Below are 13,554 nucleotides of genomic sequence, written 5' to 3' on the forward strand. Positions count from 1 at the left end.
TATTTTTACTTCTGCTGGTTGCAATTCTATCTCAATGTATTGGTCAATTAATTGCTGTCAGAATTGTAAGCTTCAGTTTCCTTTTTGTTTCTGCTTTTCATTGACTGAGAAAGGGAATGTGAAAATAATGCCTTTAAAACCTTACCGTACATGGTCTGGCAGATTTGATTAAAATTAAAATTAAAAGGATTTGATTGCACTAGAAAGGGTGCAGAGGAGATTCAGCAGGATGTTGCCAGGGCTAGAGAGTTTCAGCGATGGAGAGAAGCTGGTTAGGCTGGGATTGTTTTCCTTGGAGCAGAGAAGGCTGAGGGGGGACACGATCGAGGTGTACAGAATTATGAGGGACTTGGATAGGGTAGGTGGGAAGAACTTGCCCCCTTAGTGGAGGGGCAATAACCAGCGTGCATAGATTTAACCTAAGGGACATGAGATTGAGAGGGTATTTGAGGAAAATCGTTTTCACCGAGAGGGTGGTGGGAATCTGAAACTCACTGCCTGAAAGTTGTGGTAGGGGTAGGAACCCTCGGCACATTTAAGATGTATTTAGATGAGCACTTGAAATGCTATTGCATCCAAGGCTATGGACCAAGCACTGGGAAATGGATGAGAATAGATAGGTGCTTGATGGCCGGCACAGACACAATGAGCTTCTTTCTGTGTTATAAAAATCTTGGACTCTAAAACATTGGCCAACAATATATTTACCTGGGCTGATAGAAAGTTCTTGAATGCTACATTTTTCTATTTTACGTCTCCCCCTTTGAGAAAGTTTTTTTTTTTGCCATCTCAAATGGTGTAATTAAAATAAGAATTTAGGCAATCTTCGAGGCCTGAGCCCATATAATCAGAAGAACAAGCAGAAAGGTAACCACCATTGTGCATAATGCTTAACTGATAGAAGATAGGCAAACTCAGTGCTGTTTGGATGCCACCAGACTGAAGTTTTAACAACCTCAAAATGTAGGAAGGTGGATAAAAAGTGAGAGCCGAGACATGTTGCAGACGACACGTCCTGAGGAAGTATGAATGATCACAGAATAATTTGTCTGAGTCTTTTTACGACAGATTGAGTGTACAGATGTCATATTAATCCTTTGAGGAGCAAGAGAGAAATGTTCTAATAAGCAGTACCCATAAGAATATTGATAACAAAGAGATAGATGAGAAACATTAAAATAGAGGAAATCTGTATGAGCTGACCTGGGCAACTGTATTCAAGTATCACATTCTGATTGCAGTTTAACCTTTCCATAATTGTTCTGTGGGGAGATAAATATTTGAGTCCCTGCTCGGGTTGTAGCATCACGTTAATTATAATTTTGAACATTTATAAAGATTTGTATATGACAAGCAATTTTTAATATTTGTTTTCTTCTGCAGTCAAACTTATTGTTGCATTGAAATTTGCGTTCTCAATTTCTTTCCAGGCAGGGATGATTGCCTTGTTGCTGGCGATATTATTCCTCGTAATGATTCTCTACACCAGGCGCCGATGGTGCAAGCGTCGCCGCGTCCCACAGCCGCAGAAAAGTGCCAGTGCAGAAGCAGCAAATGAAATCCACTACATCCCATCAGTATTAATGGCTGGTCAGACAAGAGAGAGCCTGCGGAACTCGCGACTGCAAGGCCACAACTCCAGTGGCTCCATCAGCATCAGGGAGACTCCAATACTCGATGGGTATGAGTACGACATCGACGATCTTCGTCAGCAGCTGCAGAGAGAGTGCATGAACGGCGGTGAGGATTTTGGCAGTCAGGTGACACGTACCATGGATTCTCTTCAAGGCTGCGATGAGAAAACCTGCTTGGATCTCACTCCAGGTCTGTACTAGTACACTACTTTACTGAGAATGGAAGTTGATGGGTGAATGGTTCTTGACTGTGAAACGTGGAAGCCCAAAATGCTTGCCGCATTCTAATGTTCTTGCAGTGTACACAAAGCACAGTAGGAGTAAGTATAGACATAAATGTGAAGTTGTAAAACTCAATGTTTCTATCAGAAAAGTGTCGGCACCATGTTGTAAGCTTTATTCAAAATGGCAGCTTTCTGTCTGAGTGCATGGCTCCAAAAATCCTCGACACGCTATTTATGAGCTTTTGATAGCATTGTGCCCAGCAGTGATCCTCCAGTGCTGACTACAACAGGGGTTATTGGAGGGGGGAACGATTCAGCTGCATGGGGCTGCATTTTGGGAGTCAGCCTGACTCTTAACTGTGGAAAATATGGCACATGTTTGCAAATGGAGGGAGATGGTAGGTGGTAGGGCCCATTTGAACATTTATGGAGGCTGGTACATCTCATCTTACTGACCTCTATGGCACCAGATCCCTTCTGGATCAGGGAAGTGTGTAATCCTAACTTTCTTGCAGTTCAGACCCTTTGGTATCTTCAAACCTTTCAGGGATCAAGTGGAACTTCTGACCCTTATGACACTAGCCAGGGATTCTCAAAGACAGGAAGGATCTGCTGAATTGTATGTTTGCCGCTTTCAGAAAGGGTTGCTGGAGTGCAGTGGAACCTTACGAAACATGTATGGACGTGCCAATTCATATTTCCGTCTCAATTCTAGCTATTCGCGAAAGCTATGCAAATTTTAATAAGTTATTATAGTTACTATTATTTCGGGAGACTATATTTTACTCAGGATTTAAATAATTTATGCAATATGTAGGCTCATGATAAAGAATAAATCAAGCATCTTTTGATTGATTATTTTCATTCCAGTTTGCTTCCACTGTTGTGGTTTCTTCTTGCCTTTTTTTGCTTTAGTCCCAAGTATCTCTGATTTTCTGATGCGATGCCTTCTGTCACTTCCCAACTTTCAACCACTTAACTCAGATCACAGCCGATAATTAATAAAAGGAATTGCTGACTCTTATTCAGTTGGAGTTCTCACTTTATCTCTTGATTATGGCCTTAAGGAAATGACCCTTTATCTTTTTTAAATTTGTTTTTGGGATGTGGGTGTCATTGCCTGGGCATTTGTTTCCCATCCCTAATTGCCCTTGAACTGAATTCTTGCTCAGACCTTTCAGTGGGAGCAGTTAAGAATCAACCTCATTGCTGTGGGTCTGTGGTCACATGTAGGCCAGACCCGGGTAAGGACGGCAGATTTCCTCCCCTGAATGACATTCGTGAACCAGATGGTTTTTTCGACAATCAGCAATGGTTTAATGGTCATCATTCGACTTTTAACTCTAGATATTTTTGAATTCAAATTTCACCATCTGCTGTGGTGGGATTCGAACCTGGGACCCCTGAGCATTCCCTTGGATTTCTGGATTACTAGTCCAGCACCAATATCACTGCACCACTGTCTCCCCACCGCAACATATGCTTTTGTTTTTTTTATTGTTCCAATTCGAGTGGCTAAAATGATGTTACATAAACTAATTTCACTATTTAATTATGCAACTAAAGAAGAAATAATAATGAGCCGATGGGCTCGATTTTCTTGGAGTTTGGGACATTCTGCAGAGGCTTTAAGATAATGGGCAGTAGCCGGATTTGGAAGCCTCTCCTCCTTTACGATTTTTGCCGTTGTTGAAAGAGGATAGCACATGAAGGGCACATTCGCCATTTACAAATCGGCTGTGCCATTTCAATGTAGCGCAAATATAATTTTCACTCCAAAAGCATGCTCGACTTTCAGTTTGTATACCCCAACTTTGCACTGCAGGCATTAACAACTCTTAAGGCTTGATTAAAAGGTTGTTAAGCCTTAAATAGAGCTGTACCAAATTGCAGCTTCAAAGCTTAACTTTCCTTTGAGATTGCTGTCTGATGTCACTGGAGAGGGGAGTGGGATGCCTGGAAAAAAGGAAAGGCAGTTCCACATGGGGGTCTCTTCATCTTTCCATGCACGGGCAATAGGACAGTCTGCCAGTATTGCCGGGTGAGGAATGTATTGTCCAGGAGAGAAAGTAGGTTCACGAAATGGATGCAGCACCTTCCCAAATATGGAACAAAAAAGAAAGATGGCGGCAGCAACATGCGGCTATAACCAGGGCAAGAGCTGGCAGAGTTCCCCAAGTGAGCAGCAGATGGAGGTTGGTGAGATATTAGCCTGAGTGAAGTGTCTACCATATCACGTTCATGACTGAAATGCAGTGCAGCCGAATGCTTTGAATGTCGAGAGATGTGACTTAAGTCATCTGTGCAATGCTGGAGTCAGATTTCACACTTTGAACAACTGATCCGAAGGGAGACGGTGGTTTCATGGTATCGTGGCTGAACTAGTAATCCAGAGACACGGGGTAATGATCTGGGGACCCGGGTCCAAATCCCACCACAGCCGGTGGTGGAATTTAAACTCAATACAATCTCTGGTGCTGGATTCTCCGATTTGAAGACTAAGTGCTGACGCTGGTGTGGGAACAGCGGCATTTTACGCTCGGGAAATGGCACAAAAGCTGCACCGACGCTCCGTCCGGTGGGGGAGGGGGGTTGGCTAGTAAGCACGCAGCTTAAAGACCCTGGCTTTACCTGCAGATACGGCCAGAGAATTGCCGGGTCCAGGGCTGCGCATGAGCACGGAGATGGCCTACAGCAGCCATGCCATGCAACATGGCGCCGGCCGCACGTGGACCCTGCTTGTCAAAACTTATCCCCCTGTAATCAGCCTCGCCACCCCGGAACACCCCTCATCAGTGCCCCCTGCCCCTGCCAAAGCCCCTCCTTCCCGTGGAAGGGCTCCCCGCCCCCCCGTCAACTGTGGACTCAATCCTCAGCCGCCACACCAGGTTCAAGGAAATAAAACGGACAAGCGTTCCACGTCATCGGGAACTCGCCCATCCTGGGTGGAGCATTGGAAAGCCGTCCCGACGCCATGCTGCGTACTCTGTGAGTATGCCGTTTTCCGCCGCCCCCGATTGCAGTGTAAATGGGGATTCTCCGGCCGATTGCCGAACGCGATTTGGGTGTCGGCGACCGGAGGACCCTGTCCCTGGCCTCCCTTGGCCCTGACCCCTGGCAGTGCCACCCGTGAATCTTGGAAATGCCAAGGTGTCAGAGTTCCAGGGGGAGGTCCAGAGGGCCACGCTGCACTATTCCTGGCCACCCAGGAGCCTTTGATGAACTGACAGCCCTCCTGGGTGCCAGTCCACCTGGTCTACATTTGTGTGGGCCAGTACTGAATGGCACCCGGCTGTGGAGGCCACAGCGAGGCGCTGGGGAGGTTGGTAAATCCCAGGAGGCTGGTAGATCCCAAGTAAGCTCACCTAAGCAGGTTTAAACCCTACTGAGTTGCACCCTATTTGATCATGCCGCCCCTCTTTGGACGGGGTTCCGATTTTGACGCCTTGTGGGATTTAGCTATATTCCACAAGGCATAAAGGCTGCCCAGGAGCCCACGAGAGGCCCCTCCCAGGATCTACCAGCTGTGATGCTCTCTCGCAGAAGTGCAATGCGGCCAGTAGATCGCACCCCCAATGTCAAGGGAAACAACAACTTTATACTGTTTGAGAAGAGGGTGCTGATTGGTTGACAAGTAGACTCTTATTGGTAGATGTGTTGCATGGAGAATGTGCCAGTTAATGGTAACTGACTGTTAACTGGCAAGTCTCATTTGAAAAAAATAAGTTAGGCAACATGACTGATTGGCCAAGGAATTGCTCGGAGGAATGAACCAGTGAATGACTATCACTTGTTTTGTTTAGCTGAATCAGGGGCAATGTGTGTTCTTTCCATCTGCAAAGAACAGGTGCATTGATATATGTGCATAAAAGGTGAATAAGGTCTGTGGAACTGTCAAGCTTTCAAGCCTTTCAAGCCATTTAAATCATCTGCTATTTAAATTTTCAAAATAAACTGCCTCGTATGTTTCTGAGTTGGAAATAAATCTCTGTTTGTTGACATATCCTGAGGGTCATCATTATAGCATTATTACTGCTTGACTGCTCCCACAGCTTATTTTTACAGCGACGGCCTGAAAGTTTGTAGTTTGAGGTTATTGAGGGATTAGCTGTGTTTAGTGTAGGGCTATGAATACAAACTTTTTTAATAAAAAGGATTAACTGCATTAAAGGATATAAATATATTGAATGGACATTTTATCAGTTCGACTATTTTGTTTTATATGTAGTAAAGTCTGTAATAGGTTCTTCAAAATTAATTTTATTTAATGTCAGCATTGCTCTCGAGGTTTCCCCATGGTGGATACTGGGTGAGTTAGCATGGAGGTGTGAGTAAAAAGGATATTGAAGGGCATGGGCTGTTATAATGTGACAATGTTTGCATAAGGGCTATAAAGGGTCTTGGAGGGTGCGTGGAGGCGCATTGATTGACATGGGGCTGTGATGGTACATGATGGATTGGGTGGGGCCATGAGCTGACACTAATACTGGATGGGGGTGTGAGGGGGTGTGTGGGGGTGTGAGGGCCGAGGGCTAGAGGGCTTAACTTCTTTCATTACAACTGGAGCATTCCAACAGAGCACTGAGGAACAAAGTACAAGAGCAATGAGGTGGGACTTTTCATTAGCTTGCCTTGACACTCGTGGTCCCTGTTGCTGTCTCTGCTCTGTTTCTGGGGGCAGTGGGCCTGACTCCAATACGCAACTGCCCACCACCCACTCTCACCTCACCCCGCAACCCCCAGAATGAAAATCCAGCTATTCAGAACTGTTTCTGCTGAGGTGTGAACACTGAGGTGGGAATATTCCCGACTCTGTGCACCACCTCGCAAGCAAAATCCAGGCCTGATCTTTTACAAGGGGCTGTTTCTGTGGTTTTTTCTTCTCAGTCAAGTTAGACTTTATTCATCTGTTGACCTTTTCGCAATTGCCTGAGAGAAACCTATGCCTTGAGTCCTTCTGTTGTGACTGCGTCCCCCATTTAACAGATTGACTGACTTTTCCAGCCTTTTGACTGTAAAGACCGTTGGGCAGGATTCTCCGAGCCTCCGCACCGAAATCGCGATCAGCGCGGGAGCGGAGAATGGGCATCAAATCCGAGATCGGGTCCGACGCCGCTCCCGCGATTTTCCGGTCCCCGCAGTATGAAAGAGACCCCCGCGGCGATTCACCGAGTGCAGCTGGCCAAGTTCCTGACGGCATGGTTCTCTCATGGTCCCACCAGTCGGGAACTCAGCGTGGCGGCTGCGGACTAAGTCCACGGCCGCCCTGGTTTTGGGGGGGGGGGATCGTTCACTGAGGAGGGCCTCATGACGGCCAGGTTATCGATCGGGGGCCACCGATCCGCGGGCGCACGCGATCTCAGGGGGGGGGCCATCTTTTTTGGTATCGCTCCACGGTGTGGGTCCGCCATGTCGTGCGGGGTGGCCGGCGCAGGCCGCCGACGTGCGCATGCACGGACCCCTGAACGGACGTGCAGGGCCCCGTATCTGCAGCTGGAGCTTTGAGGACCACTCCGGGGCCCTGCTAACCCCCTCCAGGTCGGAGAATCACTTGGGACTTTCTTCAGGAAAGTCCAGAGTGATACGCCCGTGTTTTCACGCTGGAGTGGGGACATAGCCCCATTATTGGAGAATCCCGCCACAGGATTTTCAGACCCTATTGTGACTGGACCCGCCATGGGAGATTTGGCAGCCAAGCCAAAAGTCCAGTAAACTCTGGCAGCACAAGACTCTCCCGGCAGCGTGTGGGGCCAGCAAGGCATGCCCCGTTTCTGTCTTTGTGTCGGCCTTGGTTCATAGTCAACCCTCTTGACTCTGAACTCAAGGATCAGGGGTTGAATCCCCGTTGAAGGAATATGAACACATTTTCCTGACTGATACTTTTGTTCAGCACATTGCCCCTTCTTGGCTGATACTCCAAACAGTAACTCTGACCATGCAAGAGTTATCTTTTGAACGATACGGTTAACGTGAAATAAAACAAATAGTGCTGGAAAATCTCAGAAGGACTGGATTGGTCACATTAAAATAGGTGGATTGTCCATGCTGTATTGCCCCTTAGTGTCCAAAAATATGTAGGTTAGGTGGGGCTATGAGGAGGGCCAGTGCAGACTCGATGGACCTAATGGCCTCCTTCTGCATTGTAGGATTCTATGGACTAACAGCATCTGTGAAGAGAGTTGACATTTTAATTCCAATATGGCTCTTCCTCAGATTAATGGAGATGTTTATGATGGTCTTGTTCACCCTGAAGGGACACATAATGGCTGATTCCTTTCCTTATATTCAGCTTTTCATACATGTAATTGGCTGTGCAATGCGAGACAACAGTGTGAATTGCACTATGTACACTCAAAGTCTTCCTTATTTTCTATCATCTTTAACAACCTACTTCTTCAGTACGTGTTGAAAAATTCTCGAGTTATAATTCCATCCTCAAAGGCTTTAGTAAATATTACTTTTAAAACGTTGTTGTCAGCGACTGCATCAATTTTGTTTCAGCAATCAAAACTGTTCCAAGGAATGGCTGTATTTGCTGATACAGAATTTTAATTTCCAGGATTTGGTGCTTCCCTTAATAGTCCCACACCAATTGACACACCAGTTGATTTGGCGTGCCAAAAATATATCACCAACTTCACATCGGTTTTCCTAAAATCTGTCAAGTTCAGATTATCAATTGCTTAAATTCCAGCTGTAAACTGCCATCTTGTTGAAGCTGAAGAGAAAACCGGTCAATGTGGTTGGAAAAAATGACATTAGAATCTGGATTACGTCAGTGATCAGAAAATGAGGATGTGAGTAATCTTATGAAAAGCAGCAGCAATCTTATTGAATAGCCGCAGCAATGTGCATCCTAATTTAGAAGAAAAACTGAAAATGTTGATCAGATATTGAGTGATAACTTGTAACGCAAATAGTGAGCAACCAATGAAGAATTAACTTGCAATTATCTTCCAGTATTACTGATAAAAGAGACATGCTGTCAAAGATTTTATCTTGCACTCATCAGGACAGATGCCAAATAGCCAAATTCCACAGGGAACAATAATTTATGCTGCATCAGACAAGTGATAGAGAATGTAGCCATGCAGCATAAGTTGTTCACTTTAAAATGTGGCCTTCTTGCATCTGCTCTGATGCGTGAAAGATGAAAAGATTTGACAACATGTCTCTTTTTTCAGCAATACCCAAGTTCTGTACTGTCAAGGGACGAATTACCTTCCAATGTTATGTTCATTTTCTGAGCTGCAAGCCTCCACCTGTTCATCTTTGTCATGATGGATTAAAGTTGTAAGAATCACAAACATGTGAACAGATTCAATCAACCATTATTAGCCTTGTTTACAAAAATCCTTTGTTTCATCCCTGATTGCCATCCAATATTCCTTTTTGGGGGTGACCAGATACAGACCATCTAATACCGAAGCAAAGTACTGCAGACGCTGGAAATCTCAAATAAAAACAACATTTCTCAGCAGAACAGGCAGTATCTATGGAGAGGGAAATAGAGTTAACATTTAAGGCTCTTAAACTTTCATCAGACACACTGGCAGCTGCAGCGGCAATGGAGAACCTGGCTGGAAACTGAACGCTGCAACTGAGGTGTTAAAGAGGAGGAGAGAGCAGCAGCCCAGAGATTCACCAGGAGCAGCAATGTTCCTGGGGAGAGACTGGGGGCGGAATTCTCCGCTCCCGCGATAAATCGGGAAGGCCGTCGTGAACTCGGCCGAGTTTCACGACGGCCTCGGAGACCGCTCCTCGCACCTTATTCACCCCCACCCAGGGGGCTAGGAGCGGCGCTCCGTAACACTCGGCCGCCGGGTCTTGACGCTTGTGTCAAGGCGGCGCGCTGAGAATGACGCGACGGCGGCGCCTAAGTGACGTCAGCCGCGCATGCGCAGGTTGGCCGGCTCCAACCCACGCATGCGCGGCTGACATCACGACGGCTGACGACTCCAACCCGCGCATGCGCAGTTGCCGTCTTCACCTCCGCTGCCCCGCAAGACGTGGCGGCTTGATCTTGAGGGACAGCGGAGGGGAAAGAATGCGTCACTTTGAGATGCCAGCCCGACAATCGGTGGGCACCGATCACGAGCCAGTCCCCTCCCGAGCACGGCCGTGGTGCTCACTCCTTCTCCGCCCCCCACAAGCTTCAAACGAGCATTTGGCACCCATGTTCATGACGGCAGCGACCAGGTGTGGTTGCCGCCATCGTGAACCGGTCGGGAACGGCAGGCCGCTCGGCCCATCCAGGCCAGAGAATCGCCGGTCGCCGTGAAAAACGGTGAGTGGCGATTCTTCCGAGCGGGGGGGTGGGAGAATCACCGGGGGGGGCAGGGGGGGCGTGTCGTGAGTCGCCGGCCCTCCCGCGATTCTCCCAACCGGCATGGGGAGCGGAGAATCGTGCCCTGGGTGACTGAGTAGTTGAAGATAGAGAGACAGGGAGAGCCTCCAGCAAAATTAACACCAACAGAGGCTACATCTGCAAAATAGTTAACAGTGAAGTCACAACCATTGAAAAAACCAATTGGTGTGTAGCTAGTAAATGTTAATCACCTAAAAGTTAAAAGGCGTGGCAGTGAATCTCAGCCTTGTGCAATGCATACCCTGCGCCATATGAGAAATCATAGAATCATAGAATCCCTACATGAATAAGGAGGCTATTCGGTCCATTGTGTCTGCACAGACTCTCTGAAAGAGCACCCTACCTAGGCCCATTCCACTGCCTAACCTGTAACCCCACCTAACCTTTGGAAATTAAAGGTCAATTTAGCATGGCCAATCCACCAAACCTGCACATCTTTGGAATGTGGGAGGAAACCGTAGCACCCGGAGGAAACCCACGCAGACACGGGGAGAATGTGCAAGCTCCACACAGCCAACCCAAGGCCGGAATTGTACCCAGGTTCCTGGCGCTGTGAGGCAGCAGTGCTAACCACTGTGCACCATGCCAGGTCGAATCCTGGATGCTTCTGTAGGTCTGGATGGCAACATTTGCAGGTAGTGTTTTGCCATCTAGAGCAGCTGAAGCCATCGTTTACAGTTTGAAATAAAAAAGGAAAACAAGGAGAGGTCATGAAAATATATTGGCTGGAAAAACCTCAAAGCCTTTTAAAAATTACATAAACAACAAAAGTCATAGTTTTAGGATGAGGGGTAGCACATTTAAAACAGACATGGGGAGAAGTTATTTCTCTCAAAGTGTCGTAAATGTGTGGAATTCGAGTGAGGTGGATGCTGGGACATTGAGTAAATCTAGGAAGGAGATAGACCGATTTTTATTCAGTAATGGGTTGAAGGATTATGGAGAATGGACAGCAAAGAGGAGTTGAGGTCAAGAGGAGATCAGTCATGATCATATTGAATGGTGGGATGGGCTCGAGGGGCTGAAGTTGCCAAATGCTTCTCCTAGTTCTTATGTTCAAAGAACCTGCACATCTTTGGAATGTGGGAGGAAACCGTAGCACCCGGAGGAAATCCACGCAGACACAGGGAGAATGTGCAAGCTCCACACAGCCAACCCAAGGCCGGAATTGAACCCAGGTTCCTGGCCCTGTGAGGCAGCAGTGCTAACCACTGTGCACCATGCCGTGTCAAATCCTGGATGCTTCTATAACGAAAGAAAGAAGAGAAACTATTAGGGTTCATGAGGGAACCTGTTGTGGAGGCAAAGGATGCGGTTTTTAAAGAATACTTTGCACCTGTTTTCAGAAAGGCAGGAGAAGTGGCGGATCCGAGTGGAGGTGAAACAGCTAGTCCAGCCGAGAAAAAGGAGGGCAGAAGCATTTACCGAATGGACAGATGGATCTCAATTTAGCACCACCTCTGAATGACATCACTGCTAACAGTGCAACACACTCTCAGTTCTGCACTTGAGTACAGGTTGAGTTGTGTAGACCACAAAAGAAAACTTGGGTTATTGCAAAACAATTATATTTATAATATAGAACATAGAACATAGAGTGCAGAAAAAGGCCATTTGGCCCATCAAGTCTGCACCGGCCCACTTAAGCCCTCACTTCCACCCTATCCCCGTAACCCAATAACCCCTTCTAACCTTTTTTCGGATACTAAGGGCAATTTAGCATGGCCAACCCACCTAACCTGCACGTCTTTGGACTGTGGGAGGAAACCGGAGCACCCGGAGGCAGACACGCAGACACGGGGAGAATGTGCAGACTTTGCACAGACAGTGACCCAGCGGGGAATCAAACCTGGGACCCTGGCGCTGTGAAGCCACAGTGCCAGCCACTTGTGCTTACGTGCTGCCCACAAATACATATACATATACACATATACATATACATCAGATCCCAGATGGATCTGCCCCGTTGACTCCATACCTGGCCAGCTTTATACAGATCTTAAGCATCAATAATCCAGGACTCCCGGCCTGCTGAGCGTGGGAGCTCATATTCGGCGAAACTCACAGGGAGACTGATTGCTCCAATCACATTGGTTTCATGCGGGTTATAACACTGAGAATTCATGCCAAGTCTCAGGATTGGAACTTGAACTCACTGGGGGGCAGTTTGGAGGGGGTGGGGGGATTTTCGACCGTCATTCGCACCCCCCCCCCCCCCCCCCCCCCTACTCGAGTCGGCGACAGTTATTGAAAACATGAAGCAGTCAACTGACCCACCAGTGATGCAAAAGTAAGTATAACCCCCAGGGGGGAGAAGACCTTCTGGGTTGACCCATTGCAGGAGGTTTCCCTTAAGTGTGTGGACGGCTGCCCCGGTGCTTCTGTGGTGGGTGGGGGGGACTTTTGTAGTGTTGCTGGTGTGGCTGCCCCGGTGCTTTCGATGTCGGGATAGTTTTGTTTAAAGGGCATCCTTTAAAAAGAAGCAGCACGGTGGCAAAGTGGTTAGCACTGCTGCAGCACAGCGCCAGGACCTGGATTGAGTTCTAACCTTGTGTGTCGCCTGTGTGGAGTTTGCACTTTCTCCCCGCGTCTGCGTGGGTTTCCTCTGGGTACTCCGTTTTTTTCTCACAGCCCAAAGATGTGCAGGTTAGGTGGATTGGCCGTGCTAAGCTTCCCCTTAGTGTCCAATAATTTGCAGGTTTATGGGCATAGGGTAGGGGGGTGGGCATAGGTAGGATGCTATTTTAGAGGGTCAGTGCAGATGCGATGGGCCAAATGGCCTCTTTCTGCACTGTTGGAATTCTATGGTTCTGTGGATCTCTGTGGAGCCAGAATTGTCACCTCTATCAGGCCCCGCATCACCAGCTTGATAGCGGAAACCACGGCCCCAGAATTTCTGTGCAGAGAATGCCAGAGAATTTGGAGTGAAAACTCGACTGTGCAGCTGGAGAGCCACATGTCTGTTTTCTTATCCCAGCCAGCACTCTGTGCACAGAGTGACAAATTCCGCCCACAGTTTCTGACTCAGAAGTGAGCGTGCTATGTGTTGTGCTATACTGCTTCGGATAACACAGGCTGCTACTTGATGCAGTCTTAACTAAAAGATGCTCCAGACTCTGAAATGAGTTCAACGTGTTTATTGAACTATTTACACAGTTCTTAAATGAATTTGTCTCTTTGCTAATCTAACTGTTGTAAATCAGTTTAACTGTACCAGCTTGCTCTCAGCCATGTGCTGGGGTGTGATGCTGCTGATCAACCCTGTCTAACTCTCTAGATGTCTGTCTGTGGAAAGAGGCAGGGTGTGAGTGCCTCATCCCTTTTATAG

At 47.3% G+C, this 13,554-nt stretch overlaps 1 protein-coding gene across 1 annotated transcript in view; it reads left to right on the plus strand.

The window, feature by feature from the left end:
* Positions 1 to 13,554, plus strand: part of LOC119964903 (astrotactin-1-like) — a 3,158,558-nt gene that overhangs the window by 982,763 nt on the left and 2,162,241 nt on the right. Inside the window, 1 exon segment of the mRNA XM_038795000.1 lies at positions 1,431 to 1,824. Coding sequence (XP_038650928.1) covers positions 1,431 to 1,824 — 394 coding nt within the window.

This window comes from Scyliorhinus canicula, chromosome 4 (genome assembly GCF_902713615.1).
Source record: "Scyliorhinus canicula chromosome 4, sScyCan1.1, whole genome shotgun sequence".
In the NCBI taxonomy this organism is placed as follows: Eukaryota; Metazoa; Chordata; class Chondrichthyes; order Carcharhiniformes; family Scyliorhinidae; genus Scyliorhinus; species Scyliorhinus canicula.